The sequence below is a fragment of the Sorex fumeus genome, unplaced genomic scaffold, assembly GCF_029834395.1.
Source record: "Sorex fumeus unplaced genomic scaffold, SorFum_2.1 ptg000047l, whole genome shotgun sequence".
In the NCBI taxonomy this organism is placed as follows: domain Eukaryota; kingdom Metazoa; phylum Chordata; class Mammalia; order Eulipotyphla; family Soricidae; genus Sorex; species Sorex fumeus.
This window is the reverse complement of record NW_026606104.1, coordinates 55,216,928-55,233,890: the sequence shown is the minus strand read 5'-3', so window position 1 is coordinate 55,233,890 and position 16,963 is coordinate 55,216,928. Positions and strand designations below refer to the sequence as shown.

Below are 16,963 nucleotides of genomic sequence, written 5' to 3'. Positions count from 1 at the left end.
AATTAAAGGACCCAAGAATGGTCAAATACAGAAACAGAAAGTAGAACAGTGGTTGGTGTGACTGTTAGGGTGGGGGGAGAGCATAGGGGTTCTACTGGGGAAATTTTAAAGATGCTGATGTTAGAGAAGGATGGGGATGGCACGAATACATTTAATGATACTGAATTACTCACTGAAACTGGTAATTTTTACTATGTAAATTTTATCACAAAATATATTTTAAGATTCTAGAAACGGACGGGGGCTGGAGCAATAGCACAGCGGGTAGGGCATTTGCCTTGCATGTGGCCGACCCGGGTTCAATTCCCAGCATCCCATATGGTCCCCTGAGCACCGCCAGGGGTGATTCCTGAGTGCAGAGACAGGAGTATCCCCTGTGCATCACCAAGTGTGACCCAAAAAGCAAAAAAAAAAAAAAAAAGATTCTAGAAACAGAAATTAAGGACAGGTTAGTTGGAGAATCATCAACTCTCTCATTCAAAACAAAACTTTGGTTTTACATAATCTCTGCCCTATTTACTTTACTAGTTTCGTCCCCCTCTTCTCTTCATCCTATTTTCTAAATAAATGCTGTTTTGCTTTTGTTTAGGGGCCATGTCCAGCAGCACTGGGGGGCCTACTCCTGGCTCACTCCCTGGAGGTGGCTCTTAGTGCTGCTCAGAGGACCACACAGCGCCAGTTATCAAACCTAGACCTCCCACATGCAAAGCACTTATTCACTCTCTAAATGAATGTTGAGCTTCACAGCTGCCATATTCTGCCAGACTGTTGCATATACTCAATCAATGATTGTTCAAACTTTCAACCTAGCTAATTCACTCTGTGCAACTCCCAGCAGTCTTTACTTCTATCAGAAAGCTTTCCAAAAGCCCAATGGAGGTCTCTGTGTATGACTCTCTTGGCCTTGTACCCTATACTACTCTTATCATAGAGCTATCAGTGCATGTTTGTTTGGAATCTATGCTAAACTAGACAAAGCTTGAGAAACTCAATGCCTCTTGACTGTGTCTTCTCAAAACTGCTGTCTTCATTGTATTTCAGAATGCTTAAGTCTCCAAGAAACTCATGGCCTTGGGGCTGGAGAGAGCAGAGTGGATAAGCTGCTTTTCTTGCATGTGCCCAACCTGGGTTCTATGCCCGGGCCCCCATATGGTTTCCTGAGCCCTACCAGGAGTGATCCCTAAGTGCAAAGGCAGGAAAAAGCTCACAGCACTGCCAGGTTTGGTCCCAAATAAAACAAAACAAAAAATATTCAAAACCAAAACAAAAAAGGAATCTTATGGCCTTGATGATATACCTCTTGCAGGACTTCAATATCTTAGCTAGCTATCAAACTTTGAAAACTGACACTCAATCTGATGATGATACTTCTGCTCCAAAATATGACACCAGAGAACTATTGTTCAGTTCAGTTTCCACCTAGCAGGTTGCATCAGATTTTCAAAATTAACGGGACTTAGCTTGGTTGGTTCTCTTTGGGGTCCACATCAGATGGAGCCATGCAGAGCTGGCGATCCCTGGCTATCTCCCCAGTCCCAACGGGATGAAACTTCAAACTGTCATTCTGACATCCTGGTGCCAGAATGGCATTGTGGGGACTAATTAATTACTACTTTATTTTTTTCCCCATGGATGTAGTAGATTCCTTAGCAAGGTAAACAATCAAACAATGCCAGTGGCTGCTGTTCCCGAACAGCCTTTTTTGGGGGTGAAAGGGTGAGAGGCGGGGAATGGCACCTATCTTACCTGGGTCAGTGTTTTCTTAGAACAAAAAGTACCTATTCCAATCCTCCCTTGCAGGTAGCTCTGTGTGAGCAGGTTATCAAGCTTTGGGAAGCAGGCTATACATGAAACGTGTATTGCAAATTTGTAGAGTGTCCTTAGCCGGACAACTTTTTCCTATTCTAGCTTGATCCTGAATGTGTAATTGGGTAGCTGGCACTTCAGCAGCCATTTTGTATTCTGATATCAACAGATCCCTATATATATCAGAAAAATAAAAGAGAAAGAACCTGGGTTCCTGATGCCGTGGGATGCTACATCAGACCTAGACATGTTTGATTCTTTTTTCAGGAGAAAATTTTTTAATGGTTAGTTCACAAATTTTATTATGAACAGTTGAACCTAACCCTTACTTATTCAATGACAGTCTAATCCAGAAAGTTAAAAATATACTTTAAATTTTTTTATTTTTATTTATTTTTTTTTGCTTTTTGAGTCACACCCGGTGAAGCATAGGGCTTTAAGTCCTGGCTACTCCTGGTTAAGTGCTTGGTGGATTGCTCCTGGTGGTGCTTGGGGGACCTTATGGTGCTTGGTCTTGAACCCAGGCCTCCAACTGCCAAGTGTATGCTGCATAGCCCACTGAATGAACGCTCTGGCCCTAGGCCAGATTTTCTTTTTCCCCTTTCATAAGTCTTCCAGTATAACTGAGATGATGCTATAGAAGCAAGTTTTTTCCTTGAGGACTATCATCAGCTTAAGACTGTTTATCTCAAAATGTTCAATGTTCCATTTTTGATTCCAAATTTCCTAGGCTTAGAAAAATACTCTAGGAGATTTAACAGCGAGAAAAAAATTCATAGCATAGTGGTTACACACATAAGCACTACAGTCAAACATCTGGCTGATGTCTACCACTCCAAGATCTAAGATTTGGGGTAAGTTATATAATAACTCTCATAAATTCTCGGTTCCCTCATCAGGAATAATGAACACACAGATTTCATTATTTAAAAGGTGATGAGCTCAGTATCTGGCATATAATACTGAGAAGATGGGGAGAATTTCTGAAAAACACATAATGTTCCCTCAAATGTACATAATTTAGAAGCCTCCAGAGATAACCTATTATTATCTCCTTTGGATGTTCAGGTCTTACCAGTTGACGTATAACATGGATTTTTATGAACAGTATTTTCCATGTTCTGCTGACTCTTGGTTTTCCAATGCAGAAACTCCAATTCTGCCAGCCATTTCTCCACTCTATCTACTTGTACAAGTTTTCCAGTTAGTGTCTCTAGAAACAAGTCTTTACTTTCCAGGTGATGGTAGCTCCCATATCACTTTTGCCTAACCTCTTAGGTGATATTTGCAGTGAATATTTCTTTCCACTATGGTTTTTCACTTTACAAAAATGAAAAGTTTTCACAATTCTGCTTAGGACTAATCCACATCGTTGCATTCCTTGTAGTGATTTCTTCTGGCTACCACATCACATTACCTACTATTAAGACTGTGGGCACTTAGGTACTTTTTAAAAATTTTTTTTCTATTAGTGAAACACCATGAGGTACAGTTGTAGACTTGCAAACTTATGTGCTTGGGTTTCAGTTATACAATGATCGAGTACACATCCCTCCACCAGTGCCCATTCTCCACCATCAATGATCCCAGTAGCCCTTCCACCCCCCACCCCATCTCCCCCACCCCACCCTGCCTCTGTAGCAAGGCATCCCTTTTGCTCACTCTTTCCTTTAGGGTGTTGTAGTTTGCAACAGAGGTATTGAGTGGCCATCGTGTCCAGTTTATAGTCTACTTTCAGCACGCATCTCGCATCCTGAGCAAGTCCTCCAAACATCCTTTATTTGGTGTTCCCTTCTTTATCTGAGTTGCCTTTTCCCCCAGCATGGGGCACCTAAGTACTTTTTATGTTTAGGTTTTACTATGTAGAAGAACCTAGAATATCATCAAGGGTTACACATTTCAAATATTCACATTTCCGGTTAGTACAAGAACTTCTCTTAACATCTACCTAGACATGGTGTAACTGGATCACAGTGTATGAATCTTATATGCTATTTTGTGTTTTACTTTCCAGAACTAATGCTTTTTTAGTGATTTTTTTTTTTTTGCTTTTTGGGTCACACCCAGCGACGCTCAGGGGTTACTCCTAGCTCTGCGCTCAGGAATTACTCCTGGCGGTGCTTGGGGGACCCTATGGGATGCTGGGAATCGAACCCGGGTCACCCGCGTGCAAGGCAAACGCCCTACCCGCTGTACTATTACTCCAGCCCCATAACTAATGCTTTTGAGTTTCAGTTCTTGCCTCATTTTTTCCTTATTTTTCTGAACACATTTATTATGCTAATATTTTAGTCTGCTCAGTGCACTAGATCTACCTCAGAAATACTTTCATGCACTTTGCTTATAAATGGATAGACATGGAGCGTATCATGCTAAGTGAAATGAGTCAGAAAGAGAGGGACAGACATAGAAGGACTGCACTCAATTGTGGAGTATAAAACAACATAACATGAGGATGACACCTAAGGACAGTAGATACACGGGACAGATAGATTGCTCCATAGCTGGAAGCCTGTCTCAAGAGCAAAGGGGAGAAGGCAGCTGGAATAGAGAAGGGATCACTAAGAAAAAGATGGCTGGAGGAATCGGTCGGGATGGGAGATGTGTGCAGAAAGTAGATAAAGGACCAACCAAACATGATAACCTCTCAGTGTCTGTATTGCAAACCATAATCCCCCAAAGTAGAGAAAGACTAGACTATGGGGAATCATGTCTGCCATGGAGGCAGAGGGAGCATGGGAAAGGGGGGTATACCGGGGATATTGGTGGTGGGGAATGTGCACTGGTGGAGGGATGGGTGTTTGATCATTGTGTGATTATAACCTAAACATGAAAGCTTGTAACTATCTCATGGTGATTCAATAAAATTAAAAAAAGTACTTTCATGCATATAAAGGATTGGAATGCTGTAGACACAATTATGTAGAGTGGTGATATTTGAATGACTGAGTTTAAAAGAAAAAAAGATCAGTTCAACTGACTAGGTTCAATGACCAGCAATTCATTTTATTACATAAAATATTTTAAAAAACTTTGAGGACAACAGAAAAGAGATTTCTCAGAAACTGAAGAATCTTCTTAGGACGGCAATGATGGCTGAGGGATTCTTTCTCCCCAACCATGATGCATCTTCTAAATGATCTACAGTGCAGCTCCTGGGATAGCAGACTCCCAAGTCTCTCCCATTCACTGGTGTGTCTTGGTCCTTGATTTGCTTGGTCAGGATTGGAAGAATATAAAAACAACCCAAACCAGAATACTCTAAATGAAAGGCGAGCTCAGGGACGGCCCTCTTTCAGTCTGATGCAGGCATGAGGTGCAGGAACGCTCAGACTCTGCAGGTGTCTGTCCTGCTTCATCTGTTCTTCTTGGCTCTGGGCTCCGGTGTAGCGTTGAGCACCCCACCCCGCTTCCTCCACTCACAGATGTCTGCGTAACTGCACGTGCGGCACTTCCAGGCCTCCTCCACGTCGACCCCACGAGGGTCTCGCTGGCCCGTCCAGTAGGTCATCCAGTGCCTCACCTTGCCTCGCACCTCCTCCTCCTCATAGGGCACGACCTCTGTGCCCAGCACACAGGCCGTCTCCTGGTGAATATACTCAACTTTCAAGCTGTCGATGGCCGGGAGGTCGGACAGCGTCAGGGCTAAGAAGCCCAGCTCCATGAGGTCGCCCAGGGACTGCACGGAGATGCCCCCCTGGCGGGCGTGCCGCAGCACCGCGGGCCCCAGGGGCTTTTCCGGACGCAAGTCTGCGTGGCGGACCAGGCTGGCGGCGGTCACCTTCCCTCGGACCATGGCATCGAAGATGCATTTGTACAGGCTGACTTGGAGAAAGTCTTTTTTTTTCTGCGCTTCCCGAGGGGGCATGGGGCGCCTGCGCGTCTTGAGCTCGGACAGCTCCAGCTCCCCTTTGCAGGTGTAGTGTAGCTCGTCCACGACGCCCACCAGCAGCACCCCCTCCACGTCCCCGAACACCGGGAACTCGCGGACGCGCCCTTCCGACTGCAGGACCGGGATCATGGCCAGGAGGTTCAGGAACTTAACTGCCCACGCGTCTTCTCTAGCGGTGATGGCCACGTTCACCAGATCGTGAACTTCGAGCTCTCGGGCCAGGTGGATGCTGGCACCCGCGTCCAAGGCGGCTTCCTGCTCCGGCGTGCAGAGCTCGGGGAGCTCCTTCCCGTAGACCATTTGTTGTTCACACCAGTTCTGAGCACACAGGTCTGTGACATACAAATAGTTAAGGTGGAGGCGCTCCAGGGGCGAGGAGACATCCAGTTCTCTTTTGCGTGCTGGTGAATTCCTACCTGTGCCATCCTTTGCGGGGAGTTCAGAGGAAGGGCCTGGGTTGCTAAGCGGAGGACTCGCATCTTGGTTATTTTCCTGATCCAGACACTCGAGAAATTCTGAGTCACTCAAGTCAGAGAACCCCGACGCCTCGGCTGACGCGGCCTCCTCTTCTCCAGTCTCTGCCATGGCACAGCTCTGGGTTGGGTGAGGGCCACACAGATCAGGTTAATGAAATGCATTCTCAAAAGAAAAAAAAAATATCTGCGGTGGGGGTCTTGGGGGTCACATCTAGAGATGCACAGGGCTTGACTCCTGGTTCTGCACTCGGGGATCACTCCTGATGGAACTTGGGGGACCATATGAGTTGCTGCGAATTGAACCGGGGTTGGCCACATGCAAGGCAAGAGTCCTACCTGCTGTACTATCATCTCAGTCCACCAAATAAAATTTTCTTAAAATCACCTTCAAATTCCAATGAAATAAAAAGAATCATGACTAATAATTTACGTACAGAATTTAAAGAGGCATATTTATACCAATTGTTAATACTACTCGAGCTCGAGCGGGCCCAGTAACGTCTCCATTGGAGACTTTGTTGTTACTGTGTCTGGCATATCGAATACTCTCGGTAGCTTGCTGGGCTCTCCGAGAGGGGCGGAGGAATCGAACTCGGGTCGGCCATGTTGGCTGCTTGTAAGGCGAATGCCCTACCCGCTGTGCTATCACTCCAGCCCGGGTTGTAGTATAAACAGAGCAATATACAATAACAGACTCTCATTATTATATAGGCTCAGGGGACCCTATGTGGTACTGAGGACTGAACCAGAGCCAGCCGCATGCAAGGCCAGCTTCTTTGTTTTTTTTTCTTTTTTTTTTGCTTTTTGGGTCACACCCGGCGATGCTCAGGGGTTACTTCTGGCTCATGCACTCAGGAATTGCTCCTGGCGGTGCTCAGGGGACCATATGGGGTGCTGGGAATTGAACCTGTGTCGGCCATGTTGGCTGCGTGCAAGGCAAACGCCCTACCCGCTGTGCTATCGCTCCAGCCCCAAGGCCAGCTTCTTAAGCCCTATACTATCTCTCTGGCAGAATTAAAGTTTCCTGACTTTTATTCTCAATTACAAATGGTTCCTGAGAAAATTAGTTTATATCGTGACTTCTTTTAAATCCTTCTCAAGAACAAAGGAGAGCAATTCAAAGGCCACTTATAGACTGATACAAGATTTGCTTTATACATGAAGTAACAACATGCAGTATAATGAGAGGAGATTCACAGCAAGTACAGAAATCGGGAGAGAAACAGAAGAAAAGGTTCTTTTTGGTGAGTTTTAATTGATCCCTACTGACTTTATGAATGATCCTAACATTACAGAGATTGGTGTTTTCCTCTAAGTTAATTCTCTTCCTCCATAAGAAATTACCTTACCATCAAAAGTATCTGTTATCCTGGGGCCAGAGCGATAGAACAATGGGTAGGGCATTTGCCTTCCACTGGGTTGACCTGGGTTCGATCCCCGGCATCCCATATGGTCCCCTGAGTACCATCAGGAATAATTCCTGAGTGCAGAGCCAGGAGTAACCCCTGAGCATCGCTGGGTGTGACCCAAAAAGCAAAAAAAAAAAAAAATCTTCAAACATACAGATAGAAATAATAAACACCAGTGTAAGCACCAAGTAGATAAATCGTTGATGCAATTATTAGCTACGTTCTGATGAGTTTTTTCTTTTTTTTTTTTTGGTGGGGGGGCAAGGATGGGAGGGGGGACAGTTAACAATTTCAAAGTAAATTACAGACGTAATAACACTGGTAAAATAAAAGCTTTAGGGCCAGAGAGGTTAAGGCCTGTGGCCAGTCCTGGTTTGAATCCTGAGCACCATATAGGGTCCCTTAAACACTGCCAGGGGTCACTCCTGAGCAAAAAAGCAAGGAATAGCCCCTGGATGACACTAAGTGTGGTCCAAAATCCAAAGAAAGAAAGAAAGAAATAGAATTATCACTTCCACATTCATTTTCAATTAAGGAGAATCTCCTACATTAATAATCATCTAACCAAAGTAATCATTGTTAATACTCACTGTCACTGTTAATACTCTACTCTTCAATTTTTCCCAACTGCCCTAAAAATGCCCTAGACAAGTTAAACCAGGAAAAAAATTCATGTGGCAGCATGGACAGTTGGCTACTGTCACCAGCAGGCTGCCTGCACTGAGCTTTGCTTGGGAGACATAACAATAACAAAAAGGGGGGAAAAATGTGCCAAAAATAATTTCAAAATAAGTAATTTTATGTGAGCTATGAAATACCTGAAGGTTGGGTAATCTTTAACCTCCACTGAAGAAATGTAAATGACAATCAACATGTGTACCTGGATTTTTAATTTTTTTTTCTCCAGTGGAGTGAGTTAAATCCTGATCAATCTCTCTTGAAAACCTTGATTCGAATAGCTAGACCCGAGCTATACAATATATAGTCACTGGCCAAATGTGGGACATTTAAAGTAATTAAAATTTAGAGAATTTAAAATTTATTTTCTCCATTGCATCAGTCAAGGTGCAAGCACTCAGTAGCCACATATTACTGGCAGGTATATGAGAAGGCAAAAATATTTCTACAGGACAACACTGACTCAGATAATTTCATCTGTTTGTATGAAATCCACCATGGAGAGTAAACTCCAGAAAGGTCTAAATTTTTCTGCATAGAAAAATACAGGCAGCACATCTGAATCTAAAATACCCACTGGAGTGTATTTTCTTTCTTAGATAAATAATTTTCTTTGTGTCTTCTCTAAGGTGTTTCACTTACCTGCTTAGTTTTATCATGTCCTCAACATTGTATAGAAAGCAAATAGAAAATTCATACCACTTTGGAGCATGCAGTGCACTATAATCCAATATGCAGTCTCTATCTTTTTGAGACAAGATGATTTTACATGGCAACAGGGGTCAATGTTTTTAGAAACATCTTAGAATAAAAAGTATGCGGGAGTTTCTTAGGACAAATTTTGGTTTTTAAACAAACATAAGTAAAAAAGTTAAGCCTATAGGAATAATAATACAGGTAGGACATAGGTACAGCAAGGGAAGGAAAAAAAAAAACAGTTGGTAAGTGAATAAACACTGTTTGAGAAACACTGGCATAGTACCAAGAATCTGAAGATCCTACGGATCTGGATTCCAAGCCTGGTCCTCATTCATTCAAGAGCATTTAGCAGTAGCATTTTGCTACTTGCCTTACAAGTAATTTAGGGAAAGTTCTTAGTTTTCTTGCGCCATCTTTAAAATTCAGGAGCTGGAGTGATAGTAAGCAGGTAGGGGTTTGCCTCGCATGCCGCTGACTCTGGTTAGATCCCGGCATCTTCTACGGTTCCCGGAGTCCGCCAGGAGTGATCCCAGAGCACAGACCCAGGAGCAAATCCTGAGCATTGCTGAGTGTGGCCCCCAATGAAAATAAGTAAATAAATAAATAAAAAAAAATTCAGAGTATTCCTGGGAACCCTACTCAGCTATCCAAACAACTGAGGCGTTGAAACGGAGCTCACATATACTAGCAGTCAAAGGATGTGGTCTCCTCCTTCCCGGTCCTTCTTCCTTTTCCCAAGGAAGGGATGAGACAGTGGATCTATGTTTTCGACAAACATTAGATGTTAGGAGAGAGGAAAAGTGCACTCACCTGGCTTTTCCTGCACCCAAGGAAAGGTAGAAGGATGCTGAAATGACAGGCTGGGGGTGAAAAAGCAGCTCCGGAAAGTCAGGTCTGATGGCAGAAGCCAGGTGAACGGCCAGATGAGGTCCTCTGGTCACTTCTCACTTGACCAATCCCTCGCATGGCACAGACAGCGGCACTCCACTCCAGATCCTAGGGAACGGCTGGCCTCTCTCCGGGAGGCAAACTATCCAGACTTCATGTTCCCTGCACGCGGCTCCCTGAAAGTGAAAGGTTCGAAAATAACCAACGGAAGTGACAGTAACCAGATGGGCCGCTTGCCTTGCACCTTGCACGCAGCGGACCCGGGTTCAATCCCCGAACCGCACAAGGTCCCCCAGGGCCCTCCAGGAGTGATCCCTGAGCACAGCCGCTGGAGTAGGCCCTGAGCACCACCAGGTCTGGTTCCAAAACAGAAAACAAACAGCCCCCGACAGCAGGGTCTTGCAGAAATTTTGATGGGGTCCCGGAGCGGCTGGGGACTGCAGCGAGGGGTCGCCGGCGCCGGGGGTAGGGGGTGGAGAAGACCCCAGCCCAATACACGGCCTTTAGAGTCAGGGAGAGTACCTGGCCCGCAAGGGGGGCCACTTGCTACCCGTGGGCTGGGGGCAGCGGGGCAGGGGTGCGGTAGACAGCAGGGCAACGGGGCGGGGGTGGGGTGGGGGGCAGTGGGGTCGGGGTGGGGGGCAGGGGGTGGGGGGAGGAGCGGGGCAGGGGGTAAAGAGGGGCTGCTGGGGGAAGAGGAATGGGGCGGGGGACAGCGGGACCGGAGGTCCGGGGGACAGCGGTGCAGGGGGGCAGCGGGCAGGGGGGCAACGAGGGGCTGCGCGGTGGGGGGCAGCGGTGCAGGGGGGGAAGAGGGGCTGCGCGGCGGGGGACCTGTGGGCAGAGGAACGAACGAGGGGCTGCGTGGCGGGGGGCCTGGGTGCACGGGCCCGGGGGGCCAGGGGACAGCGGGGCAGGGGGGCCGCGGGCAGGGCCCGCCTCTCGGCTGGCCACCCCCACTGGCCGGCTTCCTCCTAACCTCGGACACGCCTCCGCCGCCTCGGAAGAGCTGCAGTGATCCTCGCCAGACCCCGGGAAGCAGAAAAGGGAAAAGGAGCAGGGGGGTGGGCGCAAGGCCAGCGAAAGCCGGACCCGAGACGCCGGGAGCCGCTCCCGCGCGCGCCCCCAGCGGCCCGGAAGCCTCAGCGGCGCCGCCTGGTGGCCGCCAGGCTCCGCCTCCCGGGGATCCGCCTCCCGGTGGGCGGGGCCGAGGCACCTGGGCGGCAAGCGGGGCTTGTTCCAGGCTTGTTCCAGGCGGAACCGCGCCAACCCCCTGCCCTAGGATCCACCCCCCTGCCTGGCCCTCCCAGCCATGCCCAAGCCATGTCCAGAGAGGGACGAACTGGGCATGTCCCTTTCCCGATGCCTCTGGCCTTTGCCAGTTCAGGGCTGCAGATTCTGTGCGTTGCCTTCTGCACCTCGGCTGAGAGCGACCACCAGCTCACTTTCCAGGGATGCCTGTCTTGTTAGTGTTTTTTTTTTTTTTTTAAAAACCTTAGTTTATTTCGGTTTGGGGGCCACACCCGGCGGTGCTCAGAGCTTACTCCCGCCAGGGCTCCGGACCTAATAATTCGGGTGGCAGGGATTGAACCTAGGGTAGGCCACATGCAAGGCTGTACTATCACTTTGCCCCCAAATTTGCTTACTTTTAAATCAACCTCTAATGGTGACTAAAACAACTAATTTCAGAAATGCAGAATAGGGGGCTGGAGTGATAGCACAGAGGATAGGGCGTTTGCCTTGCACGCGGCCGACTCGGGTTCGATTCCCAGCATCCCATATGGTCCCCTGAGCACCACCAGGGGTAATTCCTGAGTGCAGAGCCAGGAGTGATCCCTGTGCATGGCCGGGTGTGACCCAAAAAAGGCAAAAAAAAGGTATAATTAAGCAGATTCATCATTAGAGCAGAACTAGCACTTCTTAAAACTCCCACCTCAGGAAATCACCAGTCTGTCTCTTGTGAAAGTCACTTCTTCTAAAAGCATCTTTAAGAATGAACCACCACTGATCAAGCAAGTGCAAACAAACATAAACAAATGGGACTATCTTAAACTAAGAAGCTTCTGCACCTCAAAAGAAACAGTGACCAAAATATAGAGAGAGTCCACAGAATGGGAAAGAACATTTACCCAATACCTATCTGAAAAGGGATTAATATCTAAGATATACAACATACTAGTAGAATTGTACAAGAAAAAAACCTCCAACCCCATCAAAGAATAGGGAGAAGAAATAATAGAAGTGCCCTCAAAAAAGAAATACAAATGGCCAAAAGGCACATGAAAAAAATGCTCTACATTACTAATCATCAGGGAGATGCAAATTAAAATGACAATGAGATATCATCTCACACCACAGAAAGTGGCACACATTCAAAAGAACAAAAGCAACCAGAGTTGCTATGAATGTGGGGAGAAAGGGACACTATTTCACTGTTGGTGGGAATGCCAACTGGTCCAGTCTTTTTGGAAAACAATATGGACAGTCCTTCAAAAACTGAAAATTGAGCTTCCATGTGACCCTGCAATACCACTTCTGGGAATATATCCCGAGCGTGCAAAAAAGCACAGTAGAAATGACATCTGCACCTATATGTTCATTTCAGCACTGTTCACAATAGCCAGATTCTGGAAATAACCCGAGTGTCCGAGAACAGATGACTGGTTAAAGAAACTTTGGTTTTCTACACAATGGAATACTATAGGATTGGCAGAACACTAGATGAAGGACAACCATGCGAGCAAGCCAGGTTCCGCAAAAGATTCAGCACCATCGACCATATCCACACAATAACCAAGCTCATTGAGGTTTCTCGGGAGTTCAAGATGCCTCTCTGCTTAACGTTCATTGATTTAAAGAAGGCCTTTGATTCTGTTGAGACGGAAGCGGTCATTGAAGCCCTAGCCAATCAGGGCATTCAAGCCCAATACATCAGGATCCTCCGTGAGCTGTATTGCGGATTCACTACCAGGATCTCACCATTCTACAAAGAAGTGATCGTTGATGTCAAGAGAGGGGTGCGGCAGGGTGATACCATTTCACCAAAACTCTTCAGTGCCACCCTCGAGAACATCATGCGACGACTGGAATGGGAAGGAATGGGAGTGAAGATAGATGGTCGGCAACTACACCACCTCCGCTTTGCTGATGGCATTGTTTTAATAACACCAAACATCAGCCAAGCGGCACAAATGCTGGCCAACTTTGACCGTGAGTGTGGAAAGGTGGGACTACAGCTGAATCTTACGAAGACAATGTTTATGAGAAACAGCCTCGTTCCTGATGCCCCATTTGCTCTCAACAGAAAGACCATCTCTGAATGCAACAGCTATGTGTACCTAGGTCGGGAGGTCAACATGACAAATGACCTGGCACCCGAGCTGCGCAGGAGGAAGAGAGCGGCTTGGAACACCTTCAAGAACATCGAAGAAATAGCTAAGAGGACGAAGAACCTCTGGCTCCAGGCACATCTCTTTGATTCCACTGTTCTTCCTGCATTAACATATGCCTCAGAGACCTGGGCCCTACGCAAACAGGATGAGAATGCTATTCAGGTCTCCCAAAGAAGAATTGAAAGAGCTTGGAATATCACGTTTCACTCAAATGAGAGAAAGAATCCAGAGTTCGACATCCGTCGACGATCGAGAATCAGGGACGCTGTCTCGTTTGCCAAGGTGTCAAAAATCAGATGGGCTGGTCACGTAATGAGACTTAAAGACGACCGCTGGACTAGAGCTGTTACGGACTGGATTCCACGGGATGTCAAAAGACCGCGTGGCCGCCCACCTACCAGATGGTCAGACTTCTTCGTCAAGATCATGAACGATCGGTTTGAGGCTCTTCATGTTCCCAGAGCAAACAGATGCCATTGGGCTACACTAGCACGCGACAGGGACAAAAGGAGACGTTACTGGCGCCCGCTCGAGCAAATCGACGACTAACGGGAAGTTAAGTGTGATTAAGTGATCCTATGCAGCTGTTAGGAAAGATGAAGTTATGAAATTTGCTTATAAGTGGATGGTCATGGAGAGTGAAATGAGTCAGAAAGAGAGGGGCAGACATAGAATGACTGCACTCATTTGTGAAATATAAAATAACATAATATGAGACTGACACCCAAGGACAGTAGACACAAGGGCCAGAAATATTGCTCCATAGTTGGAAGCCTATCTCATGAGCTGAGGGAGAAGACAGCTGGAATAGAGATGGAATCACTAAGTCAGTGATTATAGGATGACACTGCTTTGTCCTTTCTCCCTTGCCAGAGGAGCTTAGGTTTATCAGGTTACACCCATCACAGTGCTCCGGAGTCACTCCCATTCCTTTGCTTATCTGTAACCACTTCTCTCTGCTCTCTTCCCCATCCGGTTAATCAGCTTTTCCCTTTAATCAGAATCTGTTAATTATTTGTAAGATCAGATCCTTCTAGGATACTGAAATTGGATTGTAAGTTAATATTGCCTTTCTCCTCTCCTTATGTCCTTTGAATAGTTTATTTTAAAGCAATGTTCTTTTTGTATAGATACAGGAAGACCGTTAATATTATGCTTTGTAATTTAGGATTTAATTGGCTTTGAATATTATTCACTCCCAGGCACCTGATTTCTCAACTTAAGCCTCATTTGCCCTTGGTTCCTACCACCCCAAAAGCAGGGTCCCAACAAGGGACTGAATGGACCCAGGGCAAGCGGTGAGCTACCCTGGCATTAAAATGGGCCAGGCCAAAGTGCCACGATTCTTAACTATAAGAGCTTGATCATAGATAAATGCTGTCATGATACAAAAGTAACAACAAGACTAGGACCCTGCTAGGGATAGGAAAGACTATCTGGCCTGAGCACTATAGTCTGAGATTGACATGGCCCTAAGAGAGGAATTCTATAAGTTTAAGGTATTTCTTACTGTATCCATACAAAATGATTTATATTATGTATGCTTATATGTTTGTTGGACAAGGAGAGGAGAAACACACCCAGGGGATTCTGCTCTAGGGTGGGTCGATCTGATAATGAGAATCTGTCCTAGAAGCTGTTTTCTCCAAGGGAAAGAATTCTACCTCTATTAATTGTGACCACACCTATGTGTAATTGTTACCCCAACCCCTCATGCTGGGGGATATAATGAGACTGTAAGAATAGGCAAGGGGAGGCAGAGGACAGAGACTGGAGTGGATGGAGAGAGGATTCGAATAAACTTCATCTAAGACCAACCAGCCTGGCCCTCGTTTCCTTCCTTCACCTGCCCATCGCCATCCACCTCCCCGGGGTGGAGGAACCCGTGTGAGACTACCTTACGCAGGCAGCGGGAGAGATAGACCTCCGCTGCTGCTGTCTTTTTGAGTGTACACAAGTGATGGTTGGAGGGATTGTTCAGGATGGGAGATGTGTGCTGAAAGTAGATAAAGGACCAAACGTGATAGCCTCTTAATATCTATATTGCAAACCACAATGCCCCAAAGTGGAGAGAGAGTGTGGGGGGAATTGTCTGCCATAGAGGCAGGGGGCAATTTGGAAATGGGGGGCAGTATATGCACTGGTTGAGTGATGGGTGTTCGATCACTGTATGACTGAAACTCAAACATGAAAGCTTTGTAACTGTATTTGACGTTGATTCAATTTAAAAAAATGTCACTTCTTTCCCTTCCTTCATAGTTTTGTCTTTGGTAACTTGATTGATAACAAAAGTGACATTGCACAACTGTGTAGAGAAGATGATGTCTTTAGGCTTATGGAATTCTTAAATAGGTCACACCAGCAGTCATGGTCACCATGATTTGTAATGGGGTGGAATTTTTGGTTTTGGTTGTTTTTTTTTGGGGGGGGGGTCACACCCAGCAATGCTCAGGACTTACTCCTGGCTCTGCACTCAGGAGTTACTCCTGAAGGTGCTTGGAGGATCATATGGGATGCTGGGGATTAAAACTGGGTCAGTCGCATGCAAGTCAACGCCCTACTTGCTGTACTGTCGCTCTGAACTGTAATGGGGTGTTTAAAACAAAAACACAGAAGTAGAGATGAGAGGTAGAGAGAAAGCCACTTGGGTTATACAAAGTGATTCCAATTTTAGTCCCAGCTCATTAGTTCATTTGAAATAAGAGGACCTACTGGGTTCATCGGTGGTGGAGAATGGGCACTGGCGGAGGGATGGGTACTCGAGCATTGTATTACTGAAAGTTTGTAAGTCTGTAACCTCACAGTGATCCACTAATAAAATAAATAAATAAATAAAAAACAGAGAACCATTAAGTGCCAGGCTTTGATTTATAACTAGGATAGTGATTGTGGGGAAGAATAAGGGAAAACCATCCACATTTCAGCTACCATATTGAAAAATAAAACATGTGATCCTAGCTTAGGTGCTCAGTTTTCATATTATACATGTTAACTACTTAATGCCTGTTCATTGATGTTTGAAAAATCTCATCCCTTCTCTTCTTTCTCATTGTGAACTGTATTACTCACTAGCATAACCATACTGTAAAATGTTCTATATGATCAGTCAAACAGTGAAGACCCTGCCATGGTAGTACCGTGACACAATTGTCAGTTTTCCTGCTTCCAAATAGTATGCAGTGAAAAGTTTTATTTACCAAAGGAATAGGTACATTAGTCTCTCATGAGGCTTACAAGTCAGAGATTAGAGCAGTTGGTAGAGCGTCTACCAGTCTTATCCAACTGAGACTTTGAGGGGTGGGAAGACCTGGATGCTAGTTCTGATGAGAATTTCTATTGGCCAGAGGCTAGTTTTGTTCCTGGGGACGTTCACAGGATCTAGTTTGTCATTGGGATAAATTAGTATTTCTTTGATGACTGATCGAATGTATTTCAACACAAGATAAGGCTTTTTATGATTTTCTATCTTATTAGTGGGAAAATAAATTGATCCAAGCTCTATGAAGGTCAGTCTGGCAACCTTCCATCAATTATAGGCATAACACAAGTGCATATACTCTGGTTCAAAAATTTCAGCTCTAGGGCTGGAGTGATAGTAAGGCAGGTAGTGCTTGCCTTGCACACAGCTGACCTGGGCTTGATCTCCGGCACTCCGTAGAATCCCCTGAACCTGCTAGGAGTGATCTCTGAGTGCAGGGCCAGGAGTAAGCCCTAAGCACTGCT

The 16,963-nt window shown here is 45.9% G+C and overlaps 1 protein-coding gene across 1 annotated transcript; it reads right to left on the bottom strand.

The window, feature by feature from the left end:
• Positions 1-5,141: 5,141 nt before the first annotated feature.
• On the bottom strand, positions 5,142-9,881 carry EXO5 (exonuclease 5). Its single transcript, XM_056123386.1, has 2 exons — positions 9,771-9,881; positions 5,142-6,292 (listed from the first exon to the last, which is right to left on the bottom strand). Exon 2 carries the CDS (start codon positions 6,281-6,283, stop codon positions 5,162-5,164), a length of 1,122 nt encoding a protein of 373 aa, XP_055979361.1. The 5' UTR covers positions 6,284-6,292; positions 9,771-9,881; the 3' UTR covers positions 5,142-5,161.
• Positions 9,882-16,963: the final 7,082 nt, after the last annotated feature.

Excerpts from the sequence above, each read along its gene's own strand:
- EXO5 (XM_056123386.1), bottom strand. The coding sequence starts at position 6,283 with ATGGCAGAGACTGGAGAAGAGGAGGCCGCGTCAGCCGAGGCGTCGGGG.